General features: G+C 43.9%; 2 protein-coding genes across 3 annotated transcripts; both read left to right on the forward strand.

Moving 5' to 3' along the window:
* The first annotated feature begins 1,663 nt into the window (after positions 1 to 1,663).
* Positions 1,664 to 8,229, forward strand: LOC118211682 (cysteine and glycine-rich protein 1-like). The gene is made up of 6 exons (XM_035389091.1): positions 1,664 to 1,817; positions 4,269 to 4,378; positions 5,609 to 5,777; positions 6,114 to 6,243; positions 6,730 to 6,823; positions 7,399 to 8,229. The coding sequence occupies exons 2-6, from the start codon at positions 4,270 to 4,272 to the stop codon at positions 7,473 to 7,475; spliced, it is 579 nt and encodes a 192-aa protein (XP_035244982.1). The 5' UTR covers positions 1,664 to 1,817; position 4,269; the 3' UTR covers positions 7,476 to 8,229.
* Positions 8,230 to 15,458: 7,229 nt separating this feature from the next.
* LOC118211683 (troponin I, slow skeletal muscle-like) lies at positions 15,459 to 23,106 on the forward strand. 2 transcript variants are annotated; one of them, XR_004762052.1, is made up of 9 exons: positions 15,459 to 15,517; positions 17,419 to 17,452; positions 17,873 to 17,879; positions 18,135 to 18,176; positions 18,954 to 19,085; positions 20,463 to 20,552; positions 21,035 to 21,211; positions 21,917 to 22,086; positions 22,989 to 23,106. XR_004762052.1 is itself a non-coding variant. In XM_035389092.1 (9 exons), exons 2-8 carry the CDS (start codon positions 17,439 to 17,441, stop codon positions 22,019 to 22,021), a joined length of 567 nt encoding a protein of 188 aa, XP_035244983.1. In that variant the 5' UTR covers positions 15,460 to 15,517; positions 17,419 to 17,438; the 3' UTR covers positions 22,022 to 22,052; positions 22,989 to 23,106. The 2 variants fall into 2 exon arrangements, 1 of the variants encoding a protein (XP_035244983.1); XM_035389092.1 differs by having other exon boundaries at positions 15,460 to 15,517; positions 21,917 to 22,052.
* Positions 23,107 to 24,087: the final 981 nt, after the last annotated feature.

Here is a 24,087-nt window from a genome sequence, read left to right on the forward strand (position 1 = left end):
AGACGCAGCTCATCATAACAAACACCTTGTAAGGAAGAGAAGCCGTCCCCAAGGCTCAACACACCAAGGCAGCATTCCAACAGAATTTACAGCCTTATGGATCAGAGGCAGTGATTCCGACCAAAACGCTATCCTGGGAGAGGAAGAGTGGAAACATTCACTGTTGTTGTATTCTTAGTTAAACTAATGTCTTCTTTTTTTCTTCTTCTTCTGGTTTTCTTCTTTTAGAGGCAACCAGAAGAAACTACTTCAACGTGTACTTTTTTGATCACGTCACAGGCGTATGGAGTAAGAGAATGACGAGACGTGTACTACATCTGTATTACAGCGAACAGTGGGATTTTTCCCCTTAAAAAATTTATTACCCAGCAGGCACTGCCCCTGTAGAATATTCAGTTAAAATCACTCATGTTTTTGAGAAAAGTTTTTGGGAAGATTCTCAGAAAAAACATCACAGCAGTTGAATGTATTTATTTTTTTAATTTAACCTTTATTTAATCCAGGGTAGGTTCACTGCAAAAGAGCATCCGTTCTCACAGCTGAAGTAACCGGACCAGTCGTTTTACGATCGGTCATTTAAATAACATCTGTGCAAATACGATGATAATGGCTATGAAATCAGCGGTTCAGCCATTTTGGGCAAGACGATGTTGTTTGATCTTCTGTTTCTCGAGCTAGTCAAGGTTCAAGAGACACGGGCAAATGTTTTTACTGCTCCCGAATCACGTTTTCATGCCTTACCCACAACGGGGTACAATTACTATTTTAGAGAAAGATTATTTAATGACCAAAATGGTTATGGGGACGGGCAGTAAAAGTAAGCCATTCCACAGCACAGGGACGGAACTACAGGGGGTGGAAACTGATGCGTCTGATCTGGAGCCATTCAAGTCCTCAGTGGTGACTAGAGGGAGGGGGTGTGTGTGTGTGTGTGGGGGGGTTCAGCAGCGTCTCTGATACGCTTCATTTAGCAGTAACTGCCCTGTGAAACGCCTCATTGCGAACATACGGGCGCAGAAGGTAATCTCATTTGAGGCTCAGCAGGTCTGCGCAGATGCCATGCCATTGGACAGCCATCAGATGTACAGGTAGAAAATGACCAATCAGGAGCAAGAGACCTTTTATAACCACTGCCAGGTTATCTTTCTGCAAAGTCCATGATTTGCCTGCACAATGATGTCACTAACTCCATACACACCTTCGCAGTGTGTATTCAGTGCCTGCTTTACGCCTGGCTGTACTGACCCGGTCGTAAAACTGGGTGTTTTGTCCTTTAAATAATTTTGGAGGAAAAGAGCTGGAACTACAGCCTTTCCCTCTAAGGGGATGTTTGCGACGGGAAGCAGGTGCTGAACAGTGACACGTTACTGCAGCTGACAGCTGGAAATGCTTTTCTTCACTTGGTTATGGAGAAGTCTGGCTCCGCACACACACACACACACACACACATACAAACACACACACTCCACCAGCCTCCTCCTAAACCCAACCTGTGTCAGATTCACACACACACACACACTCTCTCCAACCCTCTAAATCCAATCGGTGTTGGACTCAGAGACTCAGAAATATGAAAAAAAAGTCTGTTGACAAAAAAGGAAAGTTATTTTGATGTGATGTTCAAAGCCACTCCCTCACACCCATCTCCCTCTCTTTTCCTCTCTGCCTCCCTCCCTCTCCCTCTATCAACCCCTCCCTCCCTCCCTGTATCTCGGTATTAAACAGATCTGCAGTAGCTGTGTGCTGTCATTCTCCATCACATCTGCACTCAACTGAGACCAAGCTCACAGAACACCAAAGACCACAGCCTCAGACAGGTAAGAGGGCAAAATTACCCATAATCCCTCACTTTCACACACCTGTGAATGACAGCTAACTGCAGCTGCACACATGTAGTTCACAGTACTAAAATAATTGTACTAATATTTGTAATCATAAAAATGAATTTAAAAAAAGTTGAAAAACAACTATTTTAACTCCAATACTACAGATGTGTTGTGTAGGTGTGAATTCAAACATAATTCAGTCTATGATCATCACCACAAGGTATTAAGACAACAAGTGCACTTATTTTAAATTCAGAATTCACCACATGAACACTGAGCTTCCACAGTGATTACATATAAATGTATGTGAATGGCAAGAGGAGAGGATTTAACGCTTAACAAAGCATTTTGACAGGTTACAATGAGCTGAACGGACACAGTCTTGAATTTTGTAAATATTGGTGCCCCTCTCAGCCTCAGCAACAGACACAACAGCCTCCCAGAGACACAGAGCCTTTGTGTGTGAGAGAGTCTGACGACGGGCCGTGCTCAGGATCAAGTATTGTTGGCAGAATGGGGGGCACAGATGACTGTAAAAGATGAAAACAAGCAGCTCGGCTCGAAAGTTAAAGCTCAAAATTCAACTTCCGCACAGAAACGCTCCTTACTAGCAATCGGCGTCGTCACTCGGCTCAGGAGTTCTCTAATGGTCTCGACGACAAAACAAAAGCCATTTTGTTCTAAGCAGCGCATAAATGAATCCATCTGACTACCGTACCAATCAATCAAATGATAAAAATGCAGCTTTATTGCCGCTGTGAGGAGTCCCAGACTGCAGAATACAACGTTTGATTCATTCTTTCGTGCAGGGAGATGAAAATACCTTCCCTTTTATAGCAGTTTTCCACAGGGCTCAGCAGTATCTGCGCAGGGCCTTTAAGGACAGACAGTCATCACGCCAGACCAAAGCGGGAGGGCAGTTTCCTGAACACACAGAGGAAACGCACTAAAGCAACAGCCTTCATCACATTCAAACATTCGAAGGAAAGTGGCTAACTGTCTAATATCATTCTCGAGAGTTTCACAGCTTATAGATACTCCATACTCCAATAGTGCATCCCACGTGAGATCTGGAAATAGTTCCCTGAAGGCCCGCGTTTTCACTTCACTCAGCTGAAATGTTCTTTTACAGCCACTGGCGTCTGTGACGGACAGAAAAATAGCCGTTAATAAACGATCGATGCTAATGGAAATATGGTTTAAAGAGTAGCCACTTTACTAAAGAACTGAGCCAGGTTACAACTGCATTCTATAGGCAGTGGATACAAATCATATCCTTTCTGTATATATACACACAACGTACGTTTATGAAGATGTTTGTAAATAGAGCACATTTCCTTCGGTTCTCACAGAACTTCAAGTTTTACTGTGTGGGAGGATAGCAGGCTCCCTTTGGCAAGGCAATGGCTATAACCTCCATATAAGGGCATATCAGGGGTGTTTGATATAGCCTACCTCCCTAAAGAGACGGTGCAGTGGGACGAGGAGAGGGAGTACAGCTGGGAGGCGCTAGTGTAGTGGATATTGAGCTGCACTGCAGTACCAACCGAGCACCACTAGGGGCATCAGTGACAGCCGTACAGCCATCAGGAACAGCCACAGCTGAACACAGACAGAACACCGCCTAATTCAACTTTCAACGTGCCCTTGATTCTGGAAATTAGAGGACAGCAAAAGTTGGAGCATTGTCTGTAAGAAAACTGGCTTTACCCAGAACTTACTTTTATCCTTATTTAAACTGTAGGCAAATTTAAATCAGTTATCAGGCTATTAAATAAAATAAAAATTAAAAACAACATTTCAGGAAATTACACACAAGGAAGATTTTTTCCCCACCCAAAAGGAAAGTATTCGTAAGATGCCCTTCTAAAAGTGTAGCACAGTGGGTAAGGAACTGGGCTTGTAACCAAAAAAGGTTGCAGGTTCGATTCCCGGGTAGGACACTGCCGTTGTACCCTTGAGCAAGGTACTTAACCGAAATTGCTTCAGTATATATCCAGCTGTATAAATGGATACAATGTAAAAATGCTATGTAAAAGTTGTGTAAGTCACTCTGGATAAGAGCGTCTGCTAAATGCCTGTAATGTAATGTAATGTCATCTTGAGGTTGTTGGCATGGTACTCTGTTGGCCAATAAAGCCCTTTCCCAGGGTTTGCATGTTTCAGAGAGGAACCCCTGGAAGCTGTAAAAGGCACCCTTCCTGAAAAATTACAAATAAAATCTGATGGGGAATCGGTGTGACAGACCTTATTCTGGTGCTCAGTGATTGGAGTTTGGTGATTGGAGCTTGGTGATTGGCGCTTGGTGATTGGTGATTGGCGCTTTGTAATTGGAGCTTGGTGATTGGCCCTTGGCGATTGGAGCTTGGCGAGTGGCCCTTGGCGATTGGCCCTTGGCGATTGGAGCTTGGTGATTGGCAGTTTCGGCCCTTGTCTCCACAGGATGCCGTTTGGAGGAGGAAACAAGTGTGGGTGCTGCCAGAAGACGGTGTACTTCGCCGAGGAAGTCCAGTGTGAGGGGAAGAGTTTCCACAAGTCCTGCTTCCTCTGCAGTAAGTGTGCTTCCACTATGGATGAGCAGGAAGTGTTATAATTTGACTGCTGTCTGTATTTTTTATTTTTATTTTTTTAACTGTTTACAGGTTATTAAATATCCCACAGCACTAAACACAAAGGATGAAAGCGTGGGGGTGGGGTTTCCCCGATATCCATCCGGAATTCCCAACCTGGCTCTCTTAATCCAGGCATCTAAACATACTTCAGTTCACCTGGCTCATTAATCCCCTGCCTTCCCCATCCTGGGCAGTGAGCTGGTTATGTCTGGCTACTGCGCACCACTGAAGTGAGCATTGCTGGAGACACAGATCCTGCCCTCTCACATTAAGGTTCTCCGCAACGTAAAAACGTACAAACGCGATCCATTACCATCCGCGTAGGAGGTACTCTGTGTCGGGAAGAAATTATCTGGACACTGAGCGGAAACAGAAACCAAGGGAACGGCATTAATCAAACCGATTCATATTTTAAGGTCACCTCGAGACATGGCTAATGGGATACTGAAATATCTGCGCTCAGCTTTTTTTTTTTTTAAAAGAGAGTCACTGAGTATTTCCATGAGCAAGCCTGAGGAAAAAGTTACATCTGGACGTGCCAAGCAAACGGACCTGGTACAGCCTGTTTATAAATATCTGATAGGTCCAACTGCCTTATGTTCTCAAATAGCAAATCCAGCTGCTTTCTTTCAGAAACATCATATAAAGGAAGACACTACAGGTCAAAAGCTTTAGTACACTTTACTCTGGTTTACTTACTGTTCTAAATTAATTTCAAGGTGTTCAACTTCTGTAAATATCCTAAAATGGCATAAGGTACAAAGTGAAATCAGTTAAAGAATCTTTTACTTCACATAGTATGATAGTGAACTCTAATTTTGGAGTTAATAAAAACAGCATATTTGGCAAAATAAACAGATGAACAAATTATTTCCATTTTCCAACAAGTGAAGCATAATCAAGCTAGTCTGGGATGAATTGGACAGGAAAGTCAAGGAGCAGCCACCCACGAGTACAGCACATCTTATTTCGATTAATCTAAGATGTAGATAAGATAAAAAAATTAAACTTTGAGAACAGCATTTTGATGGATCCTTTTGGCCAGAGTCTCTAAACTGCAGCTCCAGGGAGGTACTGTAACTTACAGACACTGTGATATCTGCCGCTGGTAAAAGCTGTTCTCCGATAAACTCACTCCGATAAACACACAGCGGCTCTGTTGGCTTTCAGTGGTTTGCAAGAAGAACCTGGACAGCACCACCGTGGCAGTGCACATGGATGAGATCTTCTGCAAGTCCTGCTACGGCAAGAAGTATGGGCCAAAAGGCTACGGGTTCGGGGGAGGAGCCGGCACCCTCAGCATGGACAAGGGCGAATCGCTCGGAATCAAACATGACGAGTAATTCCCTCAATTCCTTCTTTTTTTTTTTTTGGTAAATGTTTTTTGCTCCATCTCCCGACACGGCATGTAGCTTCTAGAGGTCAATGGCTTCCAACCTGCTTCCTTGAGATCTGCCATCCTGTAGGGTTTCATTTCAATCCTAAATTGGCACACCTGATTCTACTCAAAAATATCTCCAGCTGTTGAATGAGGTGGGCTTTGTTAGGGCTGGAGTGAAAACCTACCGGACGTCAGGACGGTATGGCTGAAAGGTAGATCTCCAGGAACAGGTTTGGGAGCCACTGCTCTAGACTTCACAGGACCATTTCTCATTCTTTTCCCTCTCCTCCCCAGGCCGGCCGCACACCGTCCCACCAACAACCCCAACCCCAACGCCTCCAAGTTCGCGCCCCAAGGCTCCGACGTGTGCCCCCGCTGCGGGAAAGTCGTCTACGCCGCCGAGAAGGTGGTGGGGGGCGGAAACGTAAGTGAGAGAGGCGTGGCGAGCTACACTGGGCGTTGCCATAGCAACAGGCCCGCTACCGCTAGTCATGCAGTAGGGCTGTATGCGGGTGGCAGTGCAGTGTTCAGTTATGCTGCATTTCAGCATTCAGCACATGCTCTCACACAGCCTATATTTTACAGACAAACCATTCACACACCCGGACATTTTACTGACAAACCATTCACACAGCTGGACATTTTACTGAAGCAACTCACTTTTCACTGGGGTACAATAGCAGCACCCCAGCTGGGCATCAAACCCGCAACCTTTGAGCTACAAGCCCAGGTCCCTACCCAATATACCGCACTGCCAAAAAGACACTAGTTTGGGAACTAGGTACAAGTTACAAAACGCTGACCATCGAGTCCTTAAACATACGTATGCAGCCGATTAGCAATTTATGAAACCCCACGCCCCCCCCGCCCTGCTCCCCCACTCTGATGATGTCACTGCTTCTACCCGCAGTCCTGGCACAAGGCCTGTTTCCGCTGCGCCAACTGCGGGAAGGGCCTGGAGTCCACCACGCTGGCCGACAGAGACGGAGAAATCTACTGCAAAGGTCTGTCACAGAGCCGCCACACACCCCACTTCCTCTTTCTGTCTCCCACAGCACCGCCACACATGCCACTTCCTCTTTCTGTCTCCCACAGCGCCGCCACACACGCCATTTCCTCTTTCTGTCTGCCACATACCCCACTTCCTCTTGGTCTCCCACAGTGCCGCCACACACCCCACTTCCTCTTCCTGTCACAGAACCTTGCATCGTTTTAGACCAGGAACAAACATGACACGTAGAGCATGTAAAATAAGCCATATATACCCAACTCTACTGCTGTGTGCTCTATACACTGCTGTAATTTTTTTTTTTTTTTTTTTTTAAATATATAAACAAAGTCTAAAAGAAACACAGGGGTTTCTGTATAAACCCCAAGACAGAGTTTGATTGGATTTCCCAAGCATTTGAAAATCTGCCTAATATGACCGTTTGCTTGGTAATACTTTCCCCAAAGCCAATTTCTGTAAGCTCGTTAACTTATTTTGTCTGCATGAAAATGCAATTAGATGAATGTTTCATGATAATGTCAACCACAGCATGTATCTGACATTGCTTTCCCCATGCCTCTCCATCTATAGCATGCTATGCCAAGAACTTCGGCCCCAAAGGATTTGGATTCGGTCAGGGCGCAGGGGCGTTGGCACACGCCCAGTAGGTGCCGGACCTACAGAACGCGACGGACGCCTGGCCCGCGTGGATTTTACTGCTCCCAGCATCCTTCACTCACTCCCAGCATTCCTCTGCGGAACATGACGTCACACCAGCACACAAGGTGCAAGAGCTCAGACTCACTGTAGCGGATGGTGAACCAAACCAACCAATGAGAGAATGTTAGTCTTTTGAGGTCAAAGGGGATACAGTCTCCTCCTATGAGGGAGGGGGGGGAAAAAAAAGAAAAAAACAAAAAAAACTTCGACCATATTTTACCATCCGCTCAATTCCATATCTAATACTTTTCATAACTACCGTGCTGGTATTACATACTGTGAGCATTTTAATAAAAATAATTAAAAAATTGACACTCCCCATGTTACCACTAATGGGCGGTCTGTTCAACAGGAGAGCAATAGCAGTATGTAAAGCGAACGTCATTTCGTGGACAATTAATCTTAAGTTTAACACAGGACTGCTGTTCTGCATCACTGAGCTTGTCCGGAGGCCACTGCTCTTATCGAAACAGCCTTACAGATAATGTACACCACACATTTCCATAACCCCCCTTCTGTTTTAACTGCAGCTCAGTAGAGCTACTGTATCCCTGTCCATTCCTTAACTTTAGACATGCCCATCATCGCACCCCCTTCAATAACTATATTTATTATTTCTGTTCCTTCTCCAAATTTTTCAGGCATGCAGAAACTTTCAAATGTCATACACAGCCAAATAAAACTGAATGATGTGTTAATATTTCCAGGAGATTTCTTTTTTTCCCCTCATTGCCCAGTGTAATCGTCTTATTGTCTTTGTATATAGAACAGTTACTGCACTATCACAGCATAAACATACATTGTGAGATGCCGGTATGAATCGTCTCCAGGTAACTGCAGCAAAAGTTCAAGGCGTAATATTATAATCGTGAACCAATTAATACTCAGTCCTAATACAGAAGGCTACCGAACGATCAAACTTTAATATGCAACCAGTCCTGCTAATCGTTTAGCTGAGTATGGCCATTGAGAAAGATTAACTAAAAGTGTGAAAATAGCAGAAAATGGCAACGCCGTTCATCAAGCTATTATGACCTGTCAGTTTCCATGATCGTTCAACAACAACAACAACAACAATAATAAATGCACCACTCAATCAGACAATGGGTTGTTGTCCTGGAAGCAGTGAGATAGTACTGTTTGGGGTGGGGGGTGGGGGTGGGGGTGCACTGGTGATAAAAGGAAGCCACTGACGGGGGGAGGGGCGGGGGAGGAGGGGGGGGTTGGTCGCTGAACATCTCTCTCCAGCCGGCACTGAAAACAATGGAGCAGACACATCGAAGACCAGCAAGACATCTGGATTAACCGATTCATCACCGCCTGGAACAATCCTTCTCTCCTTCCATCCATCCTTTCTACCTTCTTTCCTTCCTTCCTTCACACACGCGCACACAAACACAGGGTATCGGAGCATCTCAGAAAGCATGCGAGACACTGTAGGACACAGATGTTTGGACCTACGATACACATCAGGCAGCAGTGTGAGGAGGAGGAGATAAAATGCACAACAGAGCCAAATGTTAAAGCTGTCAAAGGAAGGATTAATAGCAGTTATCAGAGCTGTACGGAGGAAAACTGATAGAGCTTTGGGCAGGAGATACACCTGTGCGTAGGGCTGCTAGGATACAGGAGATATACCTGTGAGAAGGGTTGCTAGGATACAGGAGAGATACCTGTGTGTAGGGCTGCTAGGATACAGGAGGGACAATTCTGCTAAATTAGTTAAAGGACTTTGATAATAGTCAGTGTTGCTCACAAATGTAAACAAATCCAAAGAAATCCTAATCCATAGTTTCCACAAACTTTAAGGAAATTCTTTGCGTGAAGATCACAATTCTGTGCACGTCCCTGTTAATTCAGTCGAAACTGGAAGGCAGGAAACTAACAGCCGTGCGCCCTCTAGTGGACACAACTTGGCATGGCTTTCATTCACTGACAGGTGTAAGAACCGGAAATACCTGCACTAAATAAGCGTATAATTACACAAAATGCCCTTTCGGCGTGTCAAGACCATGTTAGACTACAAAAGAATTATTTTGTTTTTAAAATGAACGCCCTGATCCATGATGACATGTTTGCAGAAGTAGGCTCTCATCCCTAGCCTACTTTGGTACAATGGTTAAATTAAGTCGTTTAAAAAAAAACCTGATTAAATACCAAATGTACCGCTTTTTAACGAAAGCACCGTTTGGTCCCCACTGTTTTGATCGTTTTGATGCACACCACCATAGAACGCACAGAACACATCACAGGCACGTGTGAATTAATTGCGAATTATCAAACTCATAATTAAAAATGCCATTTTGTTACAGTTCAAATAGTGTACAATTATACCATTTTGTATTTGCAAACCGTGCACAGAAAATCTAAATAAACAACCCGGAATAATAAATAAAAAATACACTACAGAAATGAATGTGCATTCCAATCAGCCTTCCCCGTTCTTTCCTTTCTTTTTGTTGAGTTTTTCCATCACGTTCTAGGGTTGGGCTGACATCGGGAAAACCTGTTCCGAACAGTCATGTACAAACACATCCTTGTGAAAAGGCCATTAGCGGATCAAATAAACTGGGCCTTAGCCAGAAAAACGAGTACCGCATAAAAAGTTGATTTGGTTCGCTGCTGAAAGACGATAAGCGGTTTAAAAACAAACAAAAAAAAGTACAAAGAACACTGTTCGTTATATCCATTATAAAAATGTTGCACGTGTCTTCGTTCTAAACCATTTATATAGGCTATTTTAAAAAAAGATGCCGAGTGAAGTAACAACAAAAATGTCAGCAGTAGGCCTATATGCTTCACAGAAACTAAACAGGCAATAATTTTTATTCCACAGCAGTGATGCTCATGTTTCCCTATATTCGTACAAGCATCTGGCCCTTTACAGAAGACCACCAAACTAATGCTAAACTGCTAGGCTTATACATACCTAAATAAACAATAGCATATACTAGGCCTACTATATGTAGGTGTATCGTTTGAATGGAATTACCTGGCATCACAAAATACACTTTATTTTTCCCCGATGGGGCCTAAATTTCAGGTAGCAAACAACCAAACTAGCATTAAAGGGCAAATCCGATCCCCCAAATTACCCTCTTCGTTAACCATCTAGTTCGGCGTCCAAGGATGTTTTTAAAAAAAAAAAAAAAAAAAAAAGCTCTGGTTATTGGTCAACGATGCATCGATTACTGCTTCAATTTGTGAGCAATGTTCTGAGATCAGGGATGGAGTCTGAAGAGGGTTTGGTTGCACATAAAGAAAGCTGTAGTTCTGCAAAAGTTTGTGTTTTTATATTTATTCTAAACGTGCACCAGGCGGCCTTTGACTTATCTTAGTTTGTCTCTGGAGTAGGCCATCAGATGCCTCCATTGAAAACATTGGTTCAGCCGCTTGTGGACCCCTGTAAACGTCCCAATGTGTTCCTAGTTGTGTTGTTTAAAAAAAAAAACGCACACATTACCAAACAATTGTTTTGAACTCTAAAATATAATACATATATCACGTTGAGATTGTTTGCTACTGAGATTCTCAATTCCGTGACAAGGGTCTCTAGCGGTAGACCGACCCCGTCGATCTTTTCTAAAACTCTCTAATAAGCGCGTCCTGCACGTGCGTTTATAAATGCACTTTGACCCAATAAAAATGCAATAGTGATGATCGCTAATGATCAATATCTAACATGAACCTAAAATGAATGCAACTATTCATTAAGTCAAATAGTTTACAAACGGTTGTTATCTGCACGGACCTTTGCCGTGCACATTAGTTGGATTAAACAAATCGACAATTCTCTCGAGGAAATAATAATTCAATTAACTGAATGGATCTGTTCAAATCACCCCCCTTTTCTGACCAAAATGCGCTATCTAGTTCCCTCAAGGTTGAAGCAATTGGTCCCAGCTCTCCTGTGTTTCCAAGGCAAAATTAACTGCGCCTTCGTCACTATGCAATGATTATTGAAATGACTGGACAGGATTAACTGACAATGCAGGCGTGATCTTTATGTTTAATAAGCAGCGATCATGTATTCTAGTAACGGTTTGATTTTAGTAGACACTGAAAAGAAGCTTATGGTCTTTTACATTACATTAAATACTCTGCTCATTATATAGGAATAATGAGAGGGATCCATCTAGGAATTTAACCAAGAACTTTAGAATTGTAAACCCAGTTCCTTAACCACTGTTGACCCACATACTGTAGAACTTCAGCATACTTTATTTATTTATTTATTTATTTATTTAAACTTCAAGACTTCTGTTTTTCGGTCTTGTTTCTTGTCTGTAATAATCTCATTAGCGATCATGTGATGGGTGGGAATATGGGTTATTTTATGACTTCGTAAATCACGTTCATTTACACTGGCTCAGATAGATATTTTGAATAAACAGTGGGAAGTTCGTCCTTCTAAAGAACCAAAGAATAATCTGTGATGATTGCTTCCTGAACATTGTTAAAGAAACTGGGCCACAATAAAGGAAACCGCCAGTGTTAATAGTGGGTGGAGTGGGTGTGTCACTGATAGGTGCGGTCGGGTTGAACTGAAACCCAAGAGTTTATGTGAATTCCAAGAAAAAAATGGATTCTCTCGGTATATGAACTGAAGAGCTTTACTCAGTCAGAACAGAAATAACAACGTGCTGAATTGTAAACGGCTGGAATGGGAGAAGCTCTACTGTTGAAAGTGAAATGAACTGAAAGGAGTTGACCTGAGCAGCAGAAAAACTTTTGAAGGAACAAACATATGTAGGCTATTTGTCATATATTGATGTTATAATAATAATAATAATAATAATAATAATAACTTTATTTGTATAGCACCTTTCATACAGACTGCAGCTCAAAGTGTTTAACAGGAAAAATATCATGTATAAACACTTTTGCTGTGAAAAGCATGGTTTGCATTGCACTTTATTCGCGTAATGTTTTTGAATTTGAAGTCTCATGGTTTCTGTGGATATTTATGTTGTCTCCTACAGTATGTATGCATGTATGCACAATGCACACACACACACACACACACACACATTCAGGGCATAAACTGAAATTCAATTAATCGGAAAATCAATTTGTGAATTCAATTTTAATTTAATGCATTTTCTGAATTGACTGAATTGAAATGCAACTGCTTGACCGGGTGTGTGCGGACAAAGGAAACCCTCATTTATATTTTCACTCTCTGATATGCAGGGAGTGGGGGCGACGTAGCTCAGGAGGCAAGAGCGGTTGTCTGGCAGTCGGAGGGTTGCCGGTTCAGTCTCCGCCCTGGGCGTGTCGAAGTGTCTCTGAGCAAGACACCTAACCCCTAGTTGCTCTGGTGAATGAGAGGCACCAATTGTAAAGCGCTTTGGATAAAAGCACTATATAAATGCGGCCCATTTACGTTTGTGGTGGTACAGAATTCACCTGGACTGACGTTGCATCCGCTAAATAGCACACACAGTGAAATTTATTTTTGGTGGATCGTGTGTTGTGCAATACTGTGCATTGAGCTCATGAAAGGAGTCTATCGCGGTTTTACATTACCATAAACTCATTAATTATCCATATCGACCATACAAGCCAGGTCTCATGTAAATATAGCTTTTCATGAGGAGAAGCCTATGAACATGAGTACTTTTCCCACGGCGTGCGGGAACTGCCGCCGTGGGCTATGTGTGGCAAATTATGGTCACTCGCTCACTCACGGACGATCTGAGAGGGACGTTTAGTAGGACGCATGCGCAGGTGGTGCTTCGTTTAGTAGGAGTATGCGAAACGGGACGCATGCGCAGGTGGTGCTTCGTTTAGTAGTTTGCGCGTACGGATGCTATCCTGCACGCATGAGTAGGAGCTAAGGACACACAGATGTATGGACACACGGAGGACAACAAATAACGTTACAGAGGTGAGAACATTCCATAGCTGCCTAGCTATACAGTTAGTACAGTTGCGCTGTGGGTCTGGACAGTTTCGAGCTTGTTTTATTAGCTTTGCGAGCTGAGGTATGAACACAGAGACACGTTAGGTTATTCTGTCATCCGTCAACGCTATCTCAACGTTAAGCCTACTACAGTAGTGTCAAGCTCTGTATTAAGATGTTCGTGTGTACATACGCATATGATGGCCAAAGCCACTTAGAGGGGGTGTTCTGTAAAAATGGCCCTTAGGACCGCAGGGTCTGGATTTAGGCAGACCCACGCAGTCTCTCAGAATAGCCCGGTCACGGACAGAACGGCCAAGCCCACCCTAATCCCCGAGAATCCACACGTCGCAATGGCCTCCCTCCACAACGTCGTTCGGACTGACAGAAGCGACGCGCGATTGACAGACACGCCGCGCTTGATCAGTCATCGCAGTGGGACTGGGGCTGTGTGTGTGTGTGTGTGTGTGGGGGGGATTCTCATGAGGTGCATGAATATGCATATTTCATTTTTCTGCCCGTCATTTTCCCCTCGGCTTAAAAAATGTTATGACCCAGACGGCTGGACTTATCGGCCATTACGACTGAGCCTGCGAGAATCCAAAACGTCTGGAGCGGCTGAGAGGGCAGCATTCCCGTCTAACACAGGCATGACGTTAATCTGCGCCGCGTTCAGGATGATGCCAGCTAGCAAAGAAAGCGCCTCTTACTACAACGGAACAATGAGAGAAGACTTGACGGCTTGTGTTATGGCCAGCTTTTAAGTACTATATCTCAACTCCAGACCAGGGTTTGTTCATTCTATTTGACCTTTGTCCTTTGACCTTTGGCCAGACCCTCCAGACCTTTGGCCAGGAACCCTCCAAGGTGTCCTACACCTGAGGTATAAATCCCACAACTGGCCTTTTCAAATTCCAAATGGTTAAGGATGTTTTTTTTTTTTTTTCTTTCTTTCTGAATACAGAGGAAAATGCTTTTAGAGGAAAATTGGAGTCAGTTTAACTTCCTGCATAATAATTATCTTTCAGTATTCAGTTCACTGGCCAGCACTATTAATTGGATAAAAGCTATGATGTAATGGATGGATGAATGGAAGGAGTAATGGTTTCACAAAAAAATATGTGGACTATATAACAGATACATTACCCAGCTTTCACATAAAAAACAGGGCTTCTAGTTTCCATGCAATGAACTGAATTTGGTGGACCAGGCTGCCGTTTATAAGTGAGAAATGTAAGCAGCTGTAAGAGGTCAGCCATACAGTCACAGTGAGAATTGAGTCACATGTACTGCACAGCAAACACGGGCTGGATCAATTCCATTTCAATTCAGCAAATTCGGGAGGTAGGTGAAATTCACCTAATGTAAATGCAGATTAGTGACTCACACACACACACACTCACACTCATGGTTGCACACACACAAGCACGCACATGCACGTACACTCACACACACACACACCCATACACGTAGTTGCACACACACGCACACACACCCAGGATACTCACTGAATGACAAGAACACAATGGCCTTGGAATAAAACCTGACATTTTCCTTAAACGACACACAACCTGCTTTAACCTTTCCTGTAATGGAAATGAAAAATGAAAAGATTTTTTAAAAATGCTTCCTCCACATAGATACAGCAGATGGTGAAAGAACACCCCCCCCCCCCCCCACCTCCCCGCTTTATTGGCAGGTGTGCTGAAAGGACCTTTCTCTCCTCTTCTGTTCTTCAGACCCTCCTCTGGTACTGATCCAGGGCCAGTGAAACCTTGCTGGAGAAGGGTGCCTGTCTTCCTTATCTCCTCTCCAATCCCTCTCAACAAGCAAGCAGTACCAACACGAGGTCATGGAGCCGTCATCTCCACTGGTATTTTAAGTGTTAGATCACAAAGGATGTGTGTGTGTGCGTGTGTGTGTGTGTGTGTGTGCGTGTGTGTGTTCTATTAATATCTCCCAGTGGCGGACAGAGGGGACGATGGCCGGCGGGTTATATATCTGGACACATTCTTTCCCTTCATCTTCATTCTTTCCATCTTCCACAGCAGCAGCAGCAGCAGCAGGAGAATCAGAGCCAGAAAGGTAGGACATGCATGCCCTCTCTCTCTGCTCAGGGGTGAACCCCCAAACCCATCTTTAGGGGGATTCAGCTGGAACCCCCAAACCCACCTTTAGGGGGGATTCATCTTGAGACCCCAAACCCACCTTTAGGGGGGATTCATCTTGAGAACTTCTGGAGGGTGATAATGATTTTTTAAACAAATCAATACAAGTTTATATGACTTTATACTTCATAAACTGATGTACATTGCATTACTATGACAACTTTGGCATTCCAAGAGCACATTTGATAATAATTATTTAATCAAAATTATGGCAAAATTTAAATGAAAAATAAATTTGAAAACTGTATTAACTGAGAAGGTCAGTTGAGAACCAGTGTCTTTTTGCAATGATGTCCCCCCCCCCCCCCCCCCCCCCAAGAGGCTTATAATCACCCACCAATGTTTGCTACCTAACATCTTGAATCTGTACTTCAATACAGCTATATCTAATCAATCATGTCTGAAGAAACGGAAATGTATTCAGTTGCTGTTAATCTATATTAATTTCCCATAGTTTTAAAACTGCAGCACCAGATTCAGGCATCGTTTTCTTAAATTAAGTATGCTTAACGTTGACTCAAAATTAAGTATGCTTAACGTTGACTCAAAATTAAGTATTCTTAATATTGACTCAAAATTAATAGTAATATTTTTATATATTTGTTGTAATTTTGATCTCCTCAGACACGTTGTTTTTAGAAATTTGTCAGCCAAAATTTATAGACTCAAGAGTAGTCTGCTGCATCTACAGTCCAGCACTCCAACACCCGATTCAGCTAATTAACTAATCACAGACTTCACTCAAGACCTTCATAAGTAGCCCTTAATAAATAGTCTTGAGTCAGGTGTCTAAATATTAAAATTTTTGATTTATGCTTTTTTTTTTGATAAAATACTGCGCCAGTTCAGGCTTTTGTTAAATTGCTGCACGGAATCAGACGAGCACTCCTGACCTTTTTTTTTTTTAAATGGTTTTTTAATTAGCGAGGCTCTATTTCGGGAGACAATCCCTCTGTGCCTCTCAGAGCTCTCTCCGGAATCTGGCGGGAGAAAGCCGCCGTCGCCGCAGACGGTGTGACATTCCCCCGGCGGGCCGCGTCATCCCCTTCGCCGTGTTCCGTCCGCCGTCACCCTTCTTATTTCGGTCGCGTGCCTGTCAGCGCCGGGAAGTGGCGGGCGGACAAAGACCAGGTGGGGGGGCTCTGTCCCCGCCCACGTCCCGTAGGAGATGTGGGAAAATATGGCGTATGGCTCCAAAGCTTTGAAGGAGCTGATTGATTACAGAGGTGATATTGGTAGCACAATCCTCAGGTAGCACAATTATCTAGGTAGTACAGTTATCCAGGTAGCACAGTTATCCAGGTAGCGCAATCCTTAGGTAGTACAGTTCTCCAGGTAGCACAATTCTTCAGCCTGGAGGTAGAACTAACTGGTGAAATAATTTGGCTGATTTCATGGGTGGAAGAAAGACATGGCAGGACTTCTACTTTCTCAACTTTTTGGACATTCTACTTCTGCTTGATTACAGCTGCGGTGTGGGCAGTGTATGCTTTTACGCATCACATCACCCGGACCGCTCTGTGCGCAGGCAGAGTAGAACTGCGCATTGTTCACGAGAACGCTGGCGTACTTCTCGTTATTATTAAGAGGCTCAGAGGTGGAAAATCCGGGGGTCAAGTCCTGCCACGTGTTCCTTCCAACCATAAACTCAGCCAGCTGATTCCACTAATCAGTTCTACCTCCTGGCTGAAGAATAGCGCTAATTAGCAAATCCAGGTGACTGGAACAAAACACTGGGGAGGACTTCTGACTTACTGGACCTGGATTTTTTCCACATCTGGCTCAGAAGCATAAGCACTTTTTTTTTTTGTCTTTCAGATCAAGCCTGACCAGCCAAGATGCCTGAGCAAGTGTAAGTGCACCGTGTGCGATATCAGTCTCCCCAGTCTAAAACAGTCTGGCGTGATAGCTGTCACAGGAGTAGATACTACGTGCATGCATTAAACAGGGGTCCTCAGTCTTACCCAGAAAGGGCCGGTGTCGGTGCAGGATTTTGTTTAAAACCAAGCAGTAACGCACATGACTCTACTAAACAGATTGCTTAGCAAAGACTCTTGGGGTTGATTAGTGGAATCAGGGGTGTAACTGCTTGGTTGGAATGGAAGCCTGCACCCTCTCTGGATCAGACTGAGGACTACTGCATTAAAAAGATAATCTAATACGGATATGTATTTTTTTTTTTAAACAGTGCTTATCTATTTACTTAAAACTTAACTGCTGATTGCTCTAATATTACTGTCATGTTTTTTTTCTTCTCCCTTTTCATCTTCAGACAAGAGGTAAGATTTAAATGTATTTAAATGTACCCATCATAACCAATGTATAAGATCTGACTGAGCCAGATATGTTCAAATATGTGTGAAGCATCAAAAGAACGGTCATCTGTTGCAAAAAATGTAACATTTGTATCAAACAATACTGTAAAGCACATTTTCAAATGTCAAGGGGCAGTCTAAATTAGCATGGATAACATGAACATGTGGATTTTTTACCGCAGTTAAAAACAAGTAAATTAAAATCTTTCTTTCTCTCAGCGAAAGTCCAAGATCTCAGCCTCTCGCAAGCTGATGCTGAAGGTGCGTCTGTCTGAAACATCCCGTACCGAATCTCACGTCACCATGGAAACCCCGCACTACACCTGGGGAAAACTCTGAAAGTGCTGTAGGCATGCTTTAACACTTAGCCTAGGGATACATTCAATGGGGAACTGACTGTCACAAGTCACACTGCAGAATACTTAAGCAAATACAAATATGTGGCTTCCTTCTGACATCGTAAGAGTATTGATAATATCTTGAATAACAAGTCACTTGGTGTGTGTGTGTGTGTGTGTGTTTGTGCATGTGTGTGCGTGTGTGTGTGTGTGAGCGTGGGTGTGTGTGAGTAAAGCGACTAGCAAAATATTGCTCAGTTTCCTCCACTATAGGCAGTTCCGGTGTATGGAGGAGAAGATGTTTCTTGTACCCATAATGTTTCCTGTCGGTGCAATTGTGATGAAAATGTCTAACCTGCATTTTGTTTGCTTTATCCCTACTGGTATGCTTTCTGTTACTCAAGTGAAGGACATCAGACAGCAACTGAAATATATTTGGGCCCGTATGATGTATTTTATAAATGTGGACCTAAATAAAGAATTAAAATGTGTGTGTGTGTGTGTGTGTGTACGTATGTGTGTGTGTGTGTGTGTGTGTGTATGTGTGTGTGTTTGTGTACGTGTGTGTGTGTGTGTGCGTGTGCGTATGTGTGTGTGCGTATGTGTGTGTGTGTGTGTGTGTGCTTGTGCGTGTGTGCGTGTGCGTGCGTGTGTGTGTGCGTATGTGTGTGTGTGTGTGCGTGTGCGTGTGTGTGTTCAGAGCTTGATGGTGGCTAAAGCTAAAGACGAGCTGGAGCAGGAGTGTGAGGAGAAGCAGGAGGAGAAGCAGAGGTACCTGGAAGAGAAAGCGCCTCCCGTCAGCACCAGCGGCATGTCGTTTGCAGAGCTACAGGTAACTCTGCCCCCTACAGTAACCCTGCCTCATACAGGTACACCTGTCTCCAGGTAACTCTGCCCCCTACAGTAAACCTGCCTCCTACAGGTACACCTGTCTCCAGGTAACCCTGCCTCCTACAGGTACACCTGTCTCCAGGTAACCCTGCCTCCTACAGGTACCCCTGTCTACAGGCAACCCTCCCTCCTACAGGTACCCCTGTCTACAGGTAACTCTGCCCCCTACAATAAACCTACCTTCTACAGGTACACCTGTCTACAGGTAACTCTGCCCCCTACAGCAAACCTGCCTCCTACAGGTACACCTGTCTCCAGGTAACCCTGCCTCCTACAGGTACACCTGTCTACAGGTAACCCTGCCTCCTACAATAAACCTACCTCCTACAGGTACACCTGTCTCCAGGTAACCCTGCCTCCTACAGGTACCCCTGTCTACAGGTAACCCTCCCTCCTACAGGTACCCCTGTCAACAGGTAACTCTGCCTCCTACAGGTACTCCTGTCTCCAGGTAACCCTGCCTCCTACAGGTAACCCTGTCTACAGGTAACCCTCCCTCCTACAGGTACACCTGTCTCCCAGGTAACCATAAACCCTACTGGTAGTCCTGTCTTCAGGTAACCTTCCCCCCTACAATTAGTCCTATCCCCAGATAAACTTACACCCTGCAGGTATTCCTGCCCCCAGGTAATCTTCCCCCCTGCAGGTAGTCCTGTCCCCAGATAACAATACACTCTGCAGGTAGTCCTGCCCTATCAATTTTGCTGCCAAATCAACACATAGGGTTGTTTCACAGAAACCCCTATCCAAACTGCAACCGTGACGTGACAGACACTGGCAGTGAAAAAAGGCTCCTTGGCTTCGTGCCTTCATTTTAATCTTCCCACAGTAGGGCCTGTCTCTTGGGTAAAAATAGGACATGAATGACTTGTGTTATCTTTTACAGTCCACCAAAATGTTCTCACCCAACACAAGTATGATGACTCATTCTGTCTGTTTGCCTGCGTTGTTTTTTCTTTCGTTCAAGCTTTGCCGTCTGCCCATCAAACCAAATTCATTCTTGCCCTTGCAGACTGAAACTGGCACCTCTCGTTTAGAGATTTCCTAGAACACCTTAAGAGCACTTATGAAAACACATGAGTGAAGACACGACTAGCGTACTCTCTAAGCTATTTTGGCTTTATTTATTTATCTATTTTTTGCAGTGTTGAATCAACAAGGCTCTCGTATTTAATCTGTCTGTACGAGGTGATTTCCTCTTACTACCGTGAGAAAAACTGAAAAAAGTTTTGACTTCCAGGGCCCTTTCAGGACTCCTGTGTGTTTAAATAAGACGGGCCTGCGTTTAAACGGCTCTGTGACCTTTGACCCTGTGCAGGACCTGTGCCGGGAGCTGCACGCCAAGATCGACGTGGTGGACGAAGAGCGATATGACATCGAGGCGAAAGTCCTTCACAACACCAGAGAGGTACGGCGCACAAATCCCCCATTACCAGCGTGTTGCCCCACATCATTACGATCCCCCCCACATAATTACGATCCCCCATCACCATCGTGTTCCCCACATCGTTCTGTAGATTCGCCCAACGTCCCTCAACAGAGACAGGCAGGACTGTAAGGATGATTAGGTTTCGAGATTATACCCAACTTTGGTTACGACTGGGTTGCCAGATTATGTGCAACGCAGTGATGATTGGGCTGCAAGATTGTATGCAACTGCGGTGAAGATTTGGTTGACATCTGCAATTATAAAAATGATTGGGTTGCCAGCTAACATATCAATAAATCAAATAAAAAGTCCTACACAATCATGAACAGGTTTGGGATGATTAGCAGATAAAAGTATGTTCCGCACCCACATATCTGTAGTGGACTGGCACTCAGCATTGGAGCAGGGTGTCCTACGGGTGCACTGAACATTGTGAGCCTTTCGTGTTCTCCTGATGCCAGATCAAGGACCTGAACATCAAAGTTCTGGACCTGCGGGGGAAGTTCAAGCGCCCCACCCTGCGGAGGGTGAGGGTGTCGGCCGACGCCATCCTGCGGTCGCTGCTGGGCTCCAAGCACAAGGTGTCCATGGACCTGCGCGCCAACCTCAAGTCCGTCAAGAAGGAGGACACGGAGAAGGTGTGCGCCCGCGCTGTGATCGCTAACCCGCGTGCCGCCCCCGCCCAGCCTGGGTTACACTGCCTCATTTTCATTTTTCATGCCTTCATACAGCCCCATGTTCGCAGGAACCTTTAAAGGTCACTGTAGATTCCTTTGCTTGAGAATGCCAGACCTCCATCTTGGAATCAAACCTTATATTGCAAAATACAGAATACTCTTTGACTGATGCATACTCTAAGAAGGATAAGAGACATTGTGCAAGTGTTGTTTAACCTTTTGAAAAGTAGGCTTGGAATGTTTTGTTTTTTTCAGAATTCTAAGTCTGTATTCTAGAACTCCATTGCTTTTAGTTACCAGTAGTAATTGTTACAGTACATCAGCATTAGAATGTTCAGTTAAACTACATTTTAATCACATTTTTGTGACCTCACACCTTAAAGGGTCAAGCGGAAACATACTACGGAAACACCTTGTTCCAAAGAGCATGTTCCAAAGCACATTCCATGCAGACACATATAGAGACAGTCCCCTGTGCTCCCTGTGCAAGCTCAGGAGGATCTAAAACCAGCATTCATTGAAACATGTCCTTTCTTTGTTTTTATTGTTAGTCCTTGCTACGTCCATTTTCAGCCAGGGGGATTTGGACGCATAGCTAAGTTTTGGAGTGGTGTATTGAGCAGTCTGCCTTCTGTCCCTCACCCACATCACTTCTGCACACCTCAGGAGAGGCCAGTGGAGGTCAGCGACTGGAGGAAGAATGTGGAGGCCATGTCCGGCATGGAGGGCAGGAAGAAGATGTTCGATGCCGCCAAAGGCCCCGTGCAGTGAGGAATCAATGGGGGCCCCAAACAGAGAGGAGGTGAGAATTCACAGGGGCCCCAAACAGAGAGGAGGTGAGAATTCACAGGGGCCCCAAACAGAGAGGAGGTGAGAATGCACAGGGGCCCCAAACAGAGAGGAGGTGAGCATGCACAGGGGCCCCAAACAGAGAGGAGGTGAGCATGCACAGGGGCCCCAAACAGAGAGGAGGTGAGAATTCACAGGGGCCCCAAACAGAGAGGAGGTGAGCATGCACAGGGGCCCCAAACAGAGAGGAGGTGAGCATGCACAGGGGCCCCAAACAGAGAGGAGGTGAGAGTCCACAAGGGCCCCAAACAGAGAGGAGGTGAGAATGCACAGGGGCCCCAAACAGAGAGGAGGTGAGAATGCACAGGGGCCCCAAACAGAGAGGAGGTGAGCATGCACAGGGGCCCCAAACAGAGAGGAGGAGAGAATGCACAGGGGCCCCAAACAGAGAGGAGGTGAGAATGCACAGGGGCCCCAAACAGAGAGGAGGTGAGAGTGCACAGGGGCCCCAAACAGAGAAGAGATGAGAGTGCACAGGGGCCCCAAACAGAGAGGAGGTGAGAATCAACAGGGACCCTAACATTACAGTACAAACATTCATGGTGCCAAAGGTGAGAAAGTGAGAATCTATTTAGAGTGCAAGCAGTGAAGAAGTGAAGGTAATACTCAACAGGGCCCCTGTACAGTGATGAGAGAATCTACAGGAGCCCCACTGTGATCATATAAGTGATATAAGCACTTTACAGATGTTTGGGGATTCATCACATATAGAGAGGCTAAACAACACAAGATTCACCTCAAACAGTGTGAAGTCAAATAGGATTCACATGAATCTGAACAAATTCAGATGAGCTCTCTCATACATTGTAAAATCAGACAGTTAGGAAAATAATTTTAAAAGGCAGAAAAATTCTTTTTTTTTCTTTCTCCTCTTTAAATTGTTTCACAGGATATAATGGAAGCACAGAAGTGGCCTGTGACATCACAGAAGTGGCTGTTGACATCACAGATATGACACCTACTTGATTTCTCTTTCAGTGAAAATTAAAAAGACATCTTATCATTGCTTTTGTTGTCCTCTTTATTTTTATCAGACTCCTAATGACTGCATTTTCATAATTGATTATACTGAATTAAAGAATGACTGACTAATAAATTAAATGCAATTTTCTTGCATTTGAATGAAATTTTCTGCTGATTTCATACTTTAGAGTGGTTATACTATCAGTAACTGTAGCATATGACGTTGTAGAGCAATCAATTTGTTCTCTGGTGGACATTTTCTGATGTTTCTGGTTATATTTGGACTAATTATTAAACTGTCTAGTATCTCTGATGCTGATATGTTAAAAAATCACACACTTTAATTGACCTGTAAAAAATGTACTTTCTTTAAAGTAGTATTAAAAATTTAATAGATATTGTCATAGCAAATATGATAGTTTGATAGTTGATAGTTGTTAAAAACTTGATTACCCTCTTCAAATCTCATTTTTGATAACAAAATATTCCTCTCACACCAATAAATTGTTCAAAATCCAACGTCTTATATATTTTCCACGTCATATAGAAACATTAGATTTGAAAGTGTGTTGAAACAAAATAATAAAACAAAAACCACATGAAAAAAATTAATTAATTTAAAAAGCAGCTAATATTCTGGATCAAAATACATTAATGACTTTGAATAATCAAAATAAACAGAGCTGTGTGGTTGTGGTCAAAGCAGTAAGCACTGCTTTTGGCTCTCAAAATTTGCTGAATATAGGCCAACAATGACAACTGTTGCCTATATGGCTATTTTATTATTATTTTTGGCTAATTATAATCCCCCACCCCTATACTGAAATCAGAAGGGGAAAAATTAATTCCAATGTACTAAAAGGCCTAGTTACTCGCACATTCAAAACACTGTCTATAAGCCATTAATTCAAACGTGCAAAATCTAGACCTTGCCATTAAAAGTACTGATATCAAAATTGTGCCAGGTTACAAGAAACAATATTGGCTCGCTTAGCTCACCCAAATTAAACAAGCTGTATTCCAAA

The sequence above is a fragment of the Anguilla anguilla genome, chromosome 13 (genome assembly GCF_013347855.1).
Source record: "Anguilla anguilla isolate fAngAng1 chromosome 13, fAngAng1.pri, whole genome shotgun sequence".
Lineage (NCBI taxonomy): Eukaryota > Metazoa > Chordata > Actinopteri > Anguilliformes > Anguillidae > Anguilla > Anguilla anguilla.

Excerpts from the sequence above, each read along its gene's own strand:
- LOC118211683 (XM_035389092.1), top strand. Across the intron at positions 19,086-20,462 it reads TGTCGTTTGCAGAGCTACAG|GACCTGTGCCGGGAGCTGCA; the intron begins GTAACTCTGCCC and ends GACCCTGTGCAG. Across the intron at positions 21,212-21,916 it reads AGAAGGAGGACACGGAGAAG|GAGAGGCCAGTGGAGGTCAG; the intron begins GTGTGCGCCCGC and ends TGCACACCTCAG.
- LOC118211682 (XM_035389091.1), top strand. The coding sequence starts at position 4,270 with ATGCCGTTTGGAGGAGGAAACAAGTGTGGGTGCTGCCAGAAGACGGTG. Across the intron at positions 4,379-5,608 it reads CAAGTCCTGCTTCCTCTGCA|TGGTTTGCAAGAAGAACCTG; the intron begins GTAAGTGTGCTT and ends GTTGGCTTTCAG. Across the intron at positions 6,824-7,398 it reads CGGAGAAATCTACTGCAAAG|CATGCTATGCCAAGAACTTC; the intron begins GTCTGTCACAGA and ends CTCCATCTATAG.